The 16,338-nt window shown below is 39.2% G+C and overlaps 1 protein-coding gene across 4 annotated transcripts in view; it reads right to left on the reverse strand.

The window, feature by feature from the left end:
- Nucleotides 1-16,338, reverse strand: part of FSTL5 (follistatin like 5) — a 313,072-nt gene that overhangs the window by 231,701 nt on the left and 65,033 nt on the right. For all 4 annotated transcript variants that reach the window (XM_083457275.1, XM_083457273.1, XM_083457274.1 and 1 more), the window contains exon 3: nucleotides 13,265-13,298. In XM_083457275.1, coding sequence (XP_083313401.1) covers nucleotides 13,265-13,298 — 34 coding nt within the window. The remainder of the gene's footprint in view (nucleotides 1-13,264; nucleotides 13,299-16,338) is intronic.

Genomic DNA, 16,338 nt, shown 5'->3' on the forward strand with positions numbered 1-16,338 from the left:
GAAACACAAAATGAATGCCTTCTTTGTTTTGAGCACCTGCACAATGAATGCACACTGCTGCAATTTCAATATGCGTGGAAGAGAAACTGAGACCCACTCACTGGACTTACAACCTCAAGGTAATAGCTTTCAGCTATTGCTTGAGAGAGCAGATATATTGTGGCAGAGGTATAAGCAGCACTCCAAGGAATCAATATCTGATTGTGCTGATCAGAAACAGGTTGGCCTGAGTACCATGCAACACAATCACCATAAGACTGTGTCTTTTAATTTCCAGCATGAAAATTCTGATAAAGAAAAACATAAGAATGTGTTGATTTTGAAAGTATTACAATGTATTATAGAAACATTGTTCCAAACATATGCTTATCATTTTTTTCCTGAATCCTGGGCAATGTTTTGGGGGTCAGGGTGCATATACATATCTGGGGGGAAATATTGATTGGATCATAAAATACCAATTTCAGAGAACAACAACTGGAGAAAACTCCCTTCAAAACACAAACATGCAACAACAACAAAACCTTTCCACATACCCCAAAGTAAGCAAAATCAAGCAAAACAGATAACTCATCAAACAGAAACAAGCAAAGCACAAATATGCCCACCCAAGTCCAAAAATAAGCACTGTATACACACACCAAAACAGGCAAAACACAGACACAGTAACGCATAAACAACAGTAATAAAATGCAATAAAACAGTAATAAAACAGCCTGAAATGCAAGTAAAACTCCTGGAACTTATCAAGTAGCATCTTTCTTTAGAAAGACTTTTCTAAACAGATATAGAGGAGGCTGGAAGATTAAGCATAGGCCTCCAGAAGCCCTTCGTTCCCCACCCACTTGAAGCCTTTGAGACTACATGGAACCCACATATACTCTGGGCAAAGGGAAGGAAGAGAGTGGAATGGTTTAAGGCCTACATTTCAGAAGCAGTGTGGTAGGGAAAGGTTGAAGAGCTTTTCCCTTTGCTGCATTTCTTCTTCCATCTTGCAAGTGGTCTTTCTTTTTTTAAAAAAAGGAAAGGGAAAAAAGTGGGGTATCTGATGTATGTATCTGCATGTAATGTGTGGTTAATGCCTTCTATAAAATAAAGAGCAGACTCAGCTGTTGTCAAAGGAGCCTACATTTTCTATTTAGCTGCCTACACTTGGCCTGTTCTTTTATGATGCATTTCCATTTCCTTTATTTCTTTTATCATTTGCCTCTTTCATTTTTCCTCATTTGGTTATGTATGGCATCTCATTTAGGCATGTACCTCTTAACTCGGCTTTCCTACAATCCCAGACTACTGCCTCTGACATTCCTGGAATAAGGATATAAGAACAAATGAGAGTATATAAATGAGCATGCTAAAAGAAAAAGAAAAAATAAGACAAAGCTACATTGTGTGTACTTTTTGCTTTGGTTGTTACCCAAAATATATCAAACTAGCAGACATTGCAGGGATCCATGGCTGATCTCTTTACATTATTGGGGGCATGCCAGCCCAGATCCTCTCCCCTTACCCCATATGGCAACTTGACAGGTGAGTAGTCCTGCCCACCTTACAGAGCTGGCCCATGAGGGCAGAGTTATATTTGTGAAATTGTTTTAACTGTTTTTTATACAGAAAAAGTGTTTTTCACACACACACACTTTGTGCTATTGTTTTTATTGTTATTTTTTATCGTGAATCACTTCAACATATTTTATGGGGAGCAATTCATAAATGGAATTAAATTGATGATATGTTGCTGGGTGAGGGGCCCTTAATCCTTTCTTGTGATTTTCCTCAATTAAATTCACTCTCTCAAAACTCTCCCTACTAGCAGCTTTTGGGGTGGGGGTGAGGAGGTCTTTCCATTGGAAAATTGCACAGTGGTTAAAGCTTAACCCCCTTTCCCCAACACTATGGACTCAATTAAATAAGGCAGCTTCTTTAAATAAGAGTGATATGAGATTCCATAATCTTATTTTATTTGGCCCCGATATAAAATCCAAAATGGAATAAAATGTAAAAGGTTGATATTTGACTAAAATTAATCAGTCATGGCTTGAAGCTATAAGCTGATGTTGAGAAAGCGTATTAAGCTTTTCTTTTATTTTTCTTTTCTTTATTAAGGCTATATCCACTTACTAGAATAAGTGACATTGAACCCATCAGATAGACAGGCACAGGATTGCACCACAAACAATGGCATTAGTGTTTCCCTTAAAACAACAACAACAACAACAACAACAACAACAACAACAACAACAACAACAACTGTATGATGCTTTGGAAAGCTTTGAAGGGCTTCATAATTTTGAATATTTCCTCTTTTGCTTATGTGACTTAGTGGAGACTAACCATCTTTTGAGAGCATTGATGGACCAACCTAAAACACTTTATTTTGACTTTGAGATCAGGTAGGTATAAAATTAAAGTTAGGCTGCATTACAGTAGGAGAGGAAGAAGGAGATTCTGTTTTGCCTCCACATTATCCTCTGGACAACTCCTAACACCCATGAGATTAATCAAGAATTTTGTAACGATCACAACAAAACTCTACCTAGTTAGGTTATTCAGGTAGTTGGTGATTCTTTGAAAGAAAGAAGCAACTTATAAAGTTTCTGTTCAGTTTCGAAAAAGGCTAGTAAATATTTACACTATATATTTCTGCAGTGTGCATAAGCACTGAATTTCCAATGCATTAAGTCCCTAAACTCTGATGCCTGAGTAATCTGTTTTTCCTGAGAGAAATCTCCCTGAAGTATCTTTAGGACAGACAGGCAACAAACTCCATCTTTGTGTTGCATACTAACAACTGGATGATGCACCTAACTGCTATGAGTGAGGTAACACTTCAGTCTTCAAAACTCTGTCAGCAATTCACTCTCCAGTTAGTATCCTGGATTCTGCCATATTGCTGTTCAGGAACGGAAGCTTGTTGAAAAGAGCTCAACATGACAAGACTAAATATTTTGTATTAAAAGACACACATTAGTTTTTTAAAAAGAAAATTGGCAATTAAGAAAGAGCTTTCAATGATGTAATGGGCTGGCTAATGTACCGAGTACACTACTGCCATCTTCTGGGAACATTCACAGCCACTCAGCCTGTTATGCATGGCAGAACTAACATGCACTGCTAGCAATTTCAGACCAATAACCTTCCTTTCTTTATTAATGGAGGACTGGACTAGTTTTAAATTCAATGACTCTTTGTTGGGGGTCATTTTGCCATGAAAAATGTCTTTCATGCAGCAATAATAGGGTGGGGAATAACTGACCAGTGAAACATTCTAAACAGGGACAAGCAAATAGCACGCTATTGATTGGCATAAAGTTATAGATAATTTTGTATATGAAAGACAACTTTATATCTCTTAAGCACACAGATGTAACTGTGTGTGTGTGTTTACACTGTGTGTGTGTGTGGTGCAACAGTCAATCCCAGCTGTGCTATAGATGTTGTAACAAGGGAAGATAGAAGATTTTCAGTCTGTGGCTTTCAACCAACATGAGATTAGACAGAGTGGTCTAATCTCATGGGACTGCTGTGCTCTTCCTTCTTTCTGAGAATTAGTAAGATAATAGCTATAAAGCATTTCTGCTTTATAGTGTTTATAAGAAACACTATCTCTTACATGACTAAACATATAACTCACATGTTTACTTGGTTGCCCTAGTAGCATTTGGGAATAATCGACAACAATGTAACATATTCCATTACCTAACACTTCTCTCTTTTCCAACAACAAATATTATTAATTACTGGATGCTCTTATGTTCTTAACTACTGGATAGTGTTGCAGTGGATTATTGGGGTGTGCAATATTTTTGGACAAATCTCAAGCCAAGGATCAAAGTGGAGCCACTTCAGACAGATTCAGAGCTTATCTGAGCCTAGTACAATCTCTCCAAAGTGCCTAAACATGAGCAGGGATTTCCAAGGTACTTTGGAGCAAGTAAGAGAGCTAAATAATCATCTTCATAATAAACTGCCAACAGCTTTTCTGAAAAATTGGAAACATTTTTCAAACATCATATAAGGAAGATGCCAAGGTAGGGAAACAGCTCTTTTGTGACAGACAAGGCAAGCTTCTACAGAGATAGAATGATTTTACCAGGGAACTCCAATCACAGAGCTTTGAGGAATGGCTGTCCCAGTATTGCATCACCTTCTTCTTGTCTCTTCTATATTTTTTGCTAATTATCAGCAGTTGCTTGGAAAATGGAGGACATCCAAGCCTCTGAGCCACATGCCCAAGCACCCACTCCGGTCATATAAGGTTTGCACTCAGCTTCTGTGACTTGTGGTGCTAATTAAGACAAACACAAGCCTGAAGTCTTGTTTTGAAAGATAAAATAAAAATAAAAGATAAAATAAAAACCATTCGTTTCTAAAAGACTATAAATCTTGATAAACGCTATGTTGACATTGATTTGTTGGCCCAAAATATCCACATTGTTTTTGCACTGATCATAACTCACAAACCATAATCCCAATCTTTCTGAAATTATGCAGCTTTCTTTCTTAGGGACATCTCCACCATGCATGCCAAGTTCATCCTAAAATTGTTGCCCACAATATCACAGGTGAAGGGTGCTAAGAGTTGTTGAGAGACCCATATTCTCCTTACAGAGTTGCAATTCTGGGATTTTCCCATGAAAGTGGGTTCCATTCTGTAATTTGACAGGCTTTTTTCACTTGGCAGAGGTTAATATGCCTGCAAATTTCATCCATTTCTGGAAAAAAGCTAATTTTGATCCCCCAAAATAGTGAATGGGGCAAAATGAAGCTTCATTTTTCTCTGAAAGGCTGTAAGACCCAATGCAAAATTTAGCAGCTTTCAAAGAACAAAACTGAGATCTGAACAGAATATTGTGGTCTATGAACACTCTCTAGGACATATTACCATATTGTCAATTACACAGTTCTTTTGGAGAAAGAAACTCTGGATTTTATCCCGAATCCACAATATTTTGGACAATATAGTGGCTGCTTGTCTTGTTCTTCATAACCAAATGTTTAAGACCCTGGAGACTCAACTAGAATGGTAAAGAAAAAGCAATTTATATGTGTTGTATATGAAATATAACATTGTGCCACCAGATGGCGTTGTGGAGTCCTATTTTTTCGCTACCTGTTTTCCCTGCCTGTTTAAATTTACAATGTGTTTAACTGAAACGCTTCTTTGATGTGTCTAGATCCAGCCTGGATGTTATCATTCCACTGTTCTCAGTACTGTATTTTTGTTGACAAAAATGAAATTGCCACTATCTCAGTAGACAGAGCACGAGACAATGCCATCTGATCAGGCCCAAATAAAGGAGGTGAAATATGAGCTTGGCACAAGAGAAAGGCAGCGACAATATTTCCAGGGGAAAGCGAAGCCCATATATTCTCCTCTCTCTGAGAAGAGCTAAGTTCCTGTACTATGAGAGAGTGAAATCATTTTTATTTACATATGGGAAACTAGGTGGTTTCTTTGTTTAGAGTTTTACCTCTCCCCACAGTGAGAGGGATGCATACAAGCTGAAGTTTTCTCAGGGACAGAATATCCAAGCAGATTCAGTTTCATATTTTTAAAAAATAGCATGAAGAATTCATTTCTGCACTGAAATGAGGAAGGCAAATTTGTCCTAAAGGGATAGAATGAACATGCCTAAATAAAGGGAACACTGCTAAACTCTGTTAGGCAGGATGTGATTGGACTATGTTTTGTGCTTTCCAACTGGCCCCAAGCACACTTTACCAACTGACCTAAATTTGAAACTAACACCAAAGGGGCACCCCCCCCCCCTTTGCAAATGAACAGTTGCTGTTAAATCAGACTTCAGGAATACTATTATTATTCAAATCCCTTCCACTTAGAAGTTCACACCAACATTAAAACTTAATGTTTTTTGAAGTATTCACTTTGATATGACATCAAGTCACTTAAACTATTAATTTACTTCATAGAACAAACATCTGTAGGTGGTTCCCATAAAACAATAAAAATGCAACATTCGATAACATTTCCTAAATACTAGATAAAAACAAAATGCAGCAGTATACTGCATATAAAACTAAGCAGCATTAAAAAACTAAGCAATGTACACTAAGCTGTGTACCAAAAAAAACCACTATCACCTTCTTCACCACTGTAAAAAAAAAAAAAAGGTGTATTGGTGATTGGTCAGTGATTGGCAGAAACCTCTGTGTTCAGCGTGGATTTTTTTTTCAGGGATACCCCACCTCCTTCAAAGCAGTGGGGACCACCTGACCATGCAGCAAAGCATTCACCACACCATGAAGCCATCTAGTTAATCCTCCACAACTTACCCAAACCAGTCAGGATGGGCATGGATCAAGAGAGCATGTAGTAGGCTGCACAGTTACAACCATCTTGTTCACACACCCAGGCATCAATAACCAGGACTGTTTCTACAAAAATCAAACAGGATTGTGCATTGCACATCTCAACAGATCAATAGTGGCAATCAAGTCCCCATGGAGGAGAGTGCCTTGCAAAATTATCACAATAGTCTCCAAGGGCTCCAAAACTGGGCTGCCTGAGGGAGATGAAAGCAATGGACAGAGCACTTTGAAAAACCCCAGTGGATGTCTACTGGAAGCAGCAAAGTAAGCTTTCTTCAATACTATACCACCAAACAGTAGATACAGTGTACTCTTATGAGTGTTCAGCTGTGGAAGAGACTTGTGCCTCTTGCACTCCTGCTGTCTCCAGATCTATTTCTTTCCATGGAGCTCCCCAATAAACGAGAGGGCTGCTCCGGCTCCACAGTGCCAGGAACAGCACTTTATTTGGAGTGTCGCAACCGATAAACAAGTTGTTCTATGTGATTATACCTATGCAGTACGAACTATGCTTTTATGATGCAGAGATTAAAAACCTATTTTGCATTACAATACAGGACCTTTTGTTCAATATCAAACAAAACGTCAAAGAATGCTCTGCTACCCACCATTTATGATATCTTCACAACTGCAAGTCATTCACCAGCATTTGAAGCCATTCAAGTGTACTCTGGCAATTTTGAACAAAGAATCACAGAATCAGATTAAGATTCCTTTCAACTCTGCGCCATGGATTATTTAAAGACGTGTCAATTTTATTTTATTTTTTGGTTGCTTCCAGCTCTTATTGCTTTACTTTTGTTCTTTTGGTGTGTAAAAATCAACTAAAATAAAATCAACCTGTGACAACTTTATGTAGCCAACTACAGCCATCAACCCGACCTTCCAAATAGGACTGGCTTTAGAGCTTCAAGCATTGTGCAGGTGCCTTACAATGTTTTCCGAGAATTAAGTGAATGACAGATATGCAGCAAGTTATTCCCATATGGTCTCCTCTTTACTCCTGGTAGATAAAGATCAGTAAAGGAACAGATGTTTGTTAATGAAATTAGAAAAGGCAGGCAATATGTTCATAATAATAGAGAATCACATTTGTTAAATGGATCGGCAAGCGAACAGTCGCTTTGTATTCTGATTGCTAAAGGTAAGCGTAAAATGAAAGGGAATCGAAGAGTTGAGAAGCTCATAGTGTAATTAAAGAGCTGCCTGTCAATATCCTATGGCGCTAGCTAGTTTTGCACATGAGGGGCAAGACTAGTGGGGAACTGCAGATCCTAAACTTGAGATACTTTTTGAAGCATTGTCCACAAAGCATCTCTTTTGTGCAAATCTTCTTCTTCTTCAAGTCTCCCCTGTTGATTCCAATAAAAGGGATGCAGGTGGTGCTATAGGTTATTTGGCTACGAAGCTGTAGTGACCTACAACTCTGCTTCAACTGGACACTGTAGAGAATAAAAAGTACTAGCAATGAGAACCTTAGTACCCAGACCTATAAGTAATTTTGATTGAAATATATCCAATCCAATGATCTTTTTAGTGAATGGTATACGGAATGGTATTTGGATGTGGGTGGCGCTGTGGGTTAAACCACAGAGCCTAGGACTTGCCGATCAGAAGGTCGGCGGTTCGAATCCCCGCAACGGGGTGAGCTCCCATTGCTCGGTCTCAGTTCCTGCCAACCTAGCAGTTCGAAAGCATGTCAAAGTGCAAGTAGATAAATAGGTACCGCTCCGGCGGGAAGGTAAATGGCGTTTCCATGCGCTGCTCTGGTTTGCCAGAAGCGGCTTAGTCATGCTGGCCACATGACCCGGAAGCTTTAGGCTGGCTCCCTCGGCCAATAAAGTGAGATGAGCGCCGCAACCCCAGAGTCGGCCACGACTGGACCTAATGGTCAGGGGTCCCTTTACCTTTACCTCTTATTGATTCCAATGATCTTTGGGTTAGGCTGCCCATCTGGATCCAAACCACTGTAGCTTATTTATATTACAGTACACTTGTGTGCCACATTTCTGACATTGTGTGCACGCCAGAGAACAGCTAAAATATGAAATATGCAGACATAGCTCAGTTCTATTTCTTCCAGCACTGCCCATAAATAAAATACTACCCAAAATAATAAAACTGAAATGATCGGTAATAAACATATAAAGGGACCCTGCAAGTAGCAACTGCCCACCATCAAATTATACTAAGCAGTATTACCATCTGCAATATGTGGATCAAAACTTATCGGCTACTGCTCTGCAACCTCTAAGACAAACCGAATGGAAATAAAAACATTTATAGTAGGAGTTCAAAGCCTGAGCCAAATCCCGTATACTTGGTTTAATCACAGTTCAGGATCATATTGCCACCAGTGCTAAACCATGCTTACTTTTAACCGGAGCTCACATCCCTAGCTAGGGTTTGAAACTTTTTATTAATGATCATTGTCCACCAGTTAATGAGAAAAGAAATTGTGTTTGGAAATTATGAAAGAAGAGTGATAATTTTGATAGGAACTGTTAGGGTTTGTTTTTATTGCACTTGCTTCCCTTTTTAAGTGGCTTTGTTTTCTGTTATTCTGCAAATTGTCTTTTCAGTGGTTTACATGCTGCAGCCTGCTTGAATGTCTGCTCTTTCTGAAAACCCTATGATGTCCTCAGCTGGGCTTTCCTATAAGTGAGAGACGATAGAGAAGCTGCCCACTGTATTTCTGACAGCTATTTTTAAGTGAAGGCTTTTTACTGTGTGGAATATTTCATCTCTTTTTTGAGGTAAAATGACTTTTCTCAAAGAAAGAAAAAGAAAGAAAGAAAGAAAGAAAGAAAATCAGCAAACACCGTATTTTAATCAAATAATTTTGCTCTGATTAGACCTATTGAAATGCATGGACCTGTCAAGGCAGTCCTTTATGTGTCCACTCAGAAATAAGTCCGATTGTTTTCATTAACGCCCATCCCCTTGTAGGTATGCAGCCTTAGTCATGTTCATTCATTTCAAGGTGTCTACTCGGAACAAGACTTAGTTGAATATCACTCACTGATCTCATGCACTTTTGGTACCTAGTTTGCCCAGCTTTCCACTCTTCAATTAAAACCTAGAGGAAGATGTTGTGATGTATCTTCTCCATGCAGGTTTTTCACAGATCAGAAAGCAGAATGTTGGAGGAATGCTGAATGGGAGAAACACTCACTCACTACCTAGCCGTGATAAGGTAAGCCCAGATGTACTGATTTATTTTTAAAAAACAAATATCTAAAGCAAGGGAATAAAACTTTCAAGAAACAGGATGTCGGTTTTGGTGTGGTACTATCCGAAACCAGGATTTGAAGTTTGATAACAAAATTGAAACATTATGCCTACAGCAATTCCCTGAAGAAACTCACACAAAAAGCGATAGAAAACCACAAGCATTTTTTTTCTAAATTGCAAACAATATGTAGAAAAATGGATCACTATTTTATTCAAAATATGTCTTGTATTTCAGTGTCTCACCCCCTCAAGCAAATGTTGACGTTTCAGTGCAAATCAAGACATGCTAAGAGCATGCAGCAAAATTCAGGAGAAAAAAAAATCAGATGCAATTCTGGGTATCAAAGCATAAACATTCCATTGCAGCAAAACCAGTGCTTCATATGGCTGCTAGAGAGTCATAGATTCGTTCCCCAAACTAGATTTGGCAGACTTTAATGGATAGAGTTGTTGGAAATATTTTACAGGTCTTTGACAACTGTATACTTGGTTAGTCTCTTAAATTGAAGACCTAATGAACCTCTGAGCATGCTGGGTCCTGCCAACTTGCAGAGTGCTGGTGACCTCCTTTAACATATACAGTACTGCATGGAAGCAGCAAGCTCAGAAATCATTCTTAAGAGCCTGCTTACTATCAGCCGCTGTGCAGGGGGAAAATGCTTTCTAGATAATTTGATGCTGTGAAAGTGGAAGACAACATGTATGAGGTATCTCAGAGGGAGATACAATAGGCATGAACTTAAGCATTCACAAATCTACGAACTTGTACTACTAACACCTCCTTAAACCTACAAAGCAAGTGACCATCTTTTTTTTTTTTTTGAGCAAGCTCCATGATGAATTCTGAAGGACAGGATTTAATTGAGGAGAGAGAGGGGAAAAGCTGACACACACCAATTCTCAATTTTCTTTTTAACCCTAATCCATTAATTCCTTGTAGGCGTCAGTGCTCTGGTGAGCATATGTGCTGGCAAGAACTTCCATTAACTTCAATGAAGGGAACAGCTTTGGATGTACAAAGAGATGAATAGATTGAGCTGCCCTGTATTGAAATTAATGGGGAAGCCCTTGCTTCCACATGGTGGATATATCTGCTCTCCCCACAGCTGTAGATGGGAACTCTAGAATAGGAGACATGAGGAATATATGTGTATATGTGTATGTATCCCATGTGTTTATTATATGTCAATTAAGAATGTCAGAAGAACCCATTGAAAATGGACTACCAAGCAGATTTCCATCCATCTGCCCATTCAACCGCCATCATAGCAGCAACCCTTGTAACATGCCTTCTGCTTTAGTTTGAGCTTTTAAAAACTTGATATGTAATAGATACATATATTGCTCTACAGTGTATATTATTGGCATATTCACTGATGTATAATTGCCACCATCCTGACAGGTGCCTTGCTGCTTTTTTCTTTTTCTTTTTTTGTAATGGGGTTTGCTGATTTTGTGTAAGTTGCTTGTTGCTAGAGGCAGCCTATATCTAATAAGGCTAACCATGCCTAACCATGTGTACTCAGAAGCAGGCTTCTTTATTGGTTTTGCTTTTTGTTGTTGTTTAGTCGTGTCCAACTCTTCGCAATCCCATGGACCAGAGCACGCCAGGCATTCCTGTCTTCCACTGCTTCCCGCATTTTGGTCAAACTCATGTTAGTAGCTTTGAGAACACTGTCCAACCATCTCGTCCTCTGTCATCCCCTTCTCCTTCTGCCCCCAATCTTTACCCACATCAGGGTCTTTTCCAGGGAGTCTTCTCTTCTCATGAGGTGGCCAAAGTATTGGAGGCTCAGCTTCAGGATCTGTCCTTCCAGTGAGCAGTCAGGGCTGATTTCTTAAGAATGGATGCGTTTGATCTTCTTGCAGTCCATGGGACTCTCAAGAGTCTCCTCCAGCACCATAATTCAAAAGCATCAATTCTTTGGCAATCAACCATCTTTATGGTCCAGCTCTCACTTCCATACATCACTACTGGGAAAACCATAGCTTTAACTATATGGACCTTTGTTGGCAAGGTGATGTTGTCTAGGTTTGTCATCACTTTTCTCCCAAGAAGCATGCATCTTTTAATTTTGTGACTTCTGTCACCATCTGCAGTGATCATGGAGCCCAATAAAGTAAAATCCAGTCTAATTTCCCCTATGGAAATTCATTAACTTTGAAAGGGAATGCCCCAGCAAGGTAACCAATTTGTAAATATCTGTTGTTGGCTGAGATATGCATGTCTGCTGTGTGTTATGACATATGTAAAACATTACATATATTTCTGCATCAGGGGGTGACATTTTCTCAATACTTTCCAAATGTAGTAGACTCCCCACTTTCTCATGGAGGAGAAGGAGAATGGTGAAGGGAAGGGCAGAACTAGTGTGCTCATTTCCATGGTCCCACTTTGAGCGTTTATATAATCTCACTAGCAGATGGCATAGTAGAGTGGCAATGCTCACCAGATCTCTGGTTGCCCACATTGCTGCTGCATCCTGAGAGGCAGAGAGGGAGCATCAAGGCTGGCCTGGTGCAAATGCACTGGCAGAAGTGCCAGAGTAGCTCTGTTGGTGTGTTTGCTCTGCACCAACCTCACTGCTGCCTCATCTCTCCTAGTAAGTAGTGCTAATATGGCTGACCAGAGGTCAGGCGAGTGCTGCCACCTGAACACATATTCCATTACTGTTTAACTTCATACTGAATGCCTGAAGGTGACTAATAAAAGCTTCATTTTAAAGATACTTGTTATGCTAAGCGTGTTTGAGAACTCTCACCACAGCAACAAAACACAGGCATTACCATGTCTCATATATAAAGAGTTTTCTCTGAAATCCTAAAAATAAAATATTTTTCAACCCAATTTTAGCATGTGCAAGATGCAAACATGACATTTATTGATTTGTTTCTTCTATACAAGGCTTGCACACATCTGTTGTTCTGGACAAGGAAACTTTTACCTAACTTTGTTACATATCCTATTACTACTGCTAGCAAATATTACAGCATTCTGTATCAATTCAAATGAAGAGGTCTTCAATTAGTGTGATCAGATCTGTGAAACTCAAATATTTTGCACTAATTACACCAAGAAATGCTTACTCAATAAATTATTTCCTCTTACTTATTTGTATTACAGATACTTCTGGACAAAGCTCATTTGCATTAGCAATATTCCTTGTCTCGCCATAGGTACAGATTTAACCCCATACAACAGTTTCTACTTGGTGTAAGTTTAGGAAACGGAGTCAGGACCAACTACGCCTCAATTTATACATTCTGCCATGACACACACTAGCAGTTTATCTTTTGCTACTACTAAGAGTAATAAGTTTCCATAAATATGCTGCTGTACAGTTTATTAGCTTTCCTCATACAACAGAAGCCAACCAAAACATGCTCAAAGAACAAGATGTGCAGGGATTTCTGAAATACAGAAATGCAACGTATCCTTATTTCCTATAGCCGATTCTGTTCAGGTCTTCATATATTCAGATGTAAAAGTAGCATTATCTCTGCACTGTGAGTAAAAATGCAGTGCTAGTATATTAGCCTCCAATTAGTGATAAAAATAAAGTTGGTAATTATTTTTTAAAAACATTCTATACTTTGTTCATCAACTTGGGTAGACTTTATAAGCCAGAAAATATGGCTTATAAAGACTTAAACATAAATAAGCAATTAAATAAAAACTACTACCATAGCAACATACCTTTATTTCTTGAATTCTCTGGACTCTTTTCCTGCTGTAATTGAAAAGAAAAAGCAACAGTTACTCCATCTATACTGCCTAAAGGCTAAGAATAACTTTATTACGCACAGATCAATGACAAGAAACCTTTTCATATATAGTTGATAAGTATATGCAGAACAATTGATCCTTTACCGTAGGGAAAGTTCCACAGAATTCACCAAGATTAATTCAGTCAAGCAGTAATGCATATCAAAATCACCTTCTTAAGCTGCAATTCTAAGCACAAATGCTTGTGAGTAAGCCCTGATGAAGACAATGGGCCTTCTGAGTAATCATGCACAGGCTTGTTCAGTAACATTTGTTTAAGTTCTTCTCTTCCCCCCACAGCTCTGAACATAATCAACTTCAGCGTTCATTTGCAGAAGAAAATTGCCAGGTACAGGAATCGCCCCCTATTCCCCATCATCTCAGATGTAAAGTTGGGGTCATGCATTTGCTGAAGTGACCTTGGCCTTAAAGGAACAGAACTGCTGCAAATCTTTCACACACGAGGGCAGTTAGGGCCTGAATTGTTCCGTGGTATGTTCTGTGCTAAATGAAAAGACTGATAACTATAGTTGCAGCTTGACTGAGGCTTCTGGCTTCCTCCAGCTTTTGCAGAGAGCTGCATTCCACCTCATGGAATGGTAAATTTTTGAGCACCATTACCCCCAGTGCTCTAGAGCATCACAGTGTCTTCCATGAAGAAGATCATCACGTTACAATTGTCTGGGACCATGATATCTCAAGGCCAGCCTTTTTCCATAAGAGCCTGCTGTGGGACATCACTCATCATCTTTTGATTAGTCCCATGCCCTCTGAATTACAGCAGGTGAGGTTGTGAGACAGCCACAGCTCAATTACAACACCAAGCTATTTCCTCCCTAAAGAGATCTGCAGGCAAGCAGCCCAAATTTGGCCTATGGTATGGATTGTCTGATATGCTATAGGGTTTGAGGCTATTTTATCTCTGGGCTTTCCTGCTACCTAGTTTCCTTAAAAAATATTCAGTTTTTATTGATTGGTCATTGTCTGAAAGGTAAAGGGACTTTAAAATGTTGCCAGTGATTGCCCCAGGGAGCTCCTTTTAACTAGACTTGCCAAAAGGCTAAACTCTGATCCCTTGTAGAAGCAACAACAACAATAAAACCCCTTTCAATTTGCACTGGCTTTTTAAATAGAAACAAGTGTTCACTAGGTTTTATTTAGCTTGGAATTTTGTTGTTAAAGTTTATATTGTAAACCACCCTGAGCCTTAATAATGAGGACTCAGTTTAAAAAACAACAAAAAACTCCACCTAAGTTATTCAAAATCAAATAGAAAAGCTGAGTAACTGTCCAAAGACATACAAAGTACACTGATGAATCTTGCAAGTCATCCATCTTACAAGCAGTTCCCTTGCCCTTATCAGACTCCAAAGCTAAAGTTGACAACTCATTTGTTCATTCATTTACATTTGCCTTCCTCTATGACACACATCTTATTTGTATCCAGGCAACCACGAGAGCATTATTTCTCATTCAAGCATTAACTGACATCATATTGCATTCTTCCAGCTTAATTTCTATGCATATTTCATTTTGACTGACAAGTCAATTCTATAAAAAAATAGTGATGTTGTTATAACGTAAGAGTTTGGAAGTACAGTGCATGTACAATTCATACAGAGTTCTGAACAACTGCACGAGCTCCCCACTACATATTATATTGCCTACTCCCTCTCAAAAACTATAGCTGCAATCCTAAACACACTTACAAGACACTGAAAGTGGGGTTTACTTCTGAGGAGACACATGGAGGGTGGCATAATAAGTCTATATTCCAGTAGGCATACTGAGGTCAATTGGCTTAAACCCACATAAAATGATGCATGGTAAACAATTTATTGGTTATAATTCAAACAATAATTTATCCTTTTAACACCATTTTCTTTTGAACTTATTGGAAAATCAGAATCTAAATGCTTCACATAAATCAAGATTACCTGCAAAGTTGAACTGAGACTTGGCAAACAGGGCTCCATCTTTCCAAGCTTCTAATTTGATTCAGCACCTATTGTAACAGGCTTTTTAATTTTGGCGAACCTAGAAATTATTCATTCTTTATCACCTGTTGTTGTGCCACAGGAGTGCAATGGCAACAAATGAAATGACACTCAATGCCTCAAATTAGTATTGTTTTAAAAATATTATTGAAACATATTTACTTGCAAAAATAAACAAGAGCTATATTCCTGTTAGGGACGCGGGTGGCGCTGTGGGTAAAAGCCTCAGCGCCTAGGGCTTGCCAATCGAAAGGTCGGTGGTTCGAATCCCCGCGGCGGGGTGCGCTCCTGTTGTTCAGTCCCAGCACCTGCCAACCTAGCAGTTCGAAAGCACTCCCGGGTGCAAGTAGATAAATAGGGACCGCTTACTAGCGGGAAGGTAAACGGCGTTTCCGTGTGTGGCTCTGGCTCGCCAGAGCAGCGATGTCACGCTGGCCACGTGACCCGGAAGTGTCTACGGACAGCGCTGGCCCCCGGCCTCTTGAGTGAGATGGGCGCACAACCCTAGAGTCTGTCAAGACTGGCCCGTACGGGCAGGGGTACCTTTACCTTTACCTTTATATTCCTGTTATCACAAGAAAATGTGACTTTCTGTAACAAGATTTTGAAGCTTAATTCTTTAAAGCAATTTGCAAACATCACAGCATTCTTCTTTCTGAACAAGCTATGATGTTCGTTGTTTACAAGTCTTGGCACAGGTTAAGACAGACTGCACAGCTTGTGATGCACCGGGCAAAATGCAGCAATGGATTGTGGCCTGTCAGGTTCTTGACAACCCCCTATATTTTTGTAGTTCCAAGAAAGAAGCAAAAATAGAAAGTTTTCCTTACATGACTTTGGCTTGGTTTGTGAAGGCCTGGATTATAATACTCACCAAAACACACCTGAAAATTCTGAATATTGCATCTAATTTTTAAATTCAAGTTTCAACTTCTTTCTTTGAACAACTTGTGATTCAAATATGTTCAGGATAGGGTGACCATCTTTGTTTCTGGAAGGTGCCTTGAG

Source organism: Podarcis tiliguerta (genome assembly GCF_965153285.1).
Source record: "Podarcis tiliguerta genome assembly, chromosome: 9".
NCBI classification, from domain to species: Eukaryota; Metazoa; Chordata; class Lepidosauria; order Squamata; family Lacertidae; genus Podarcis; species Podarcis tiliguerta.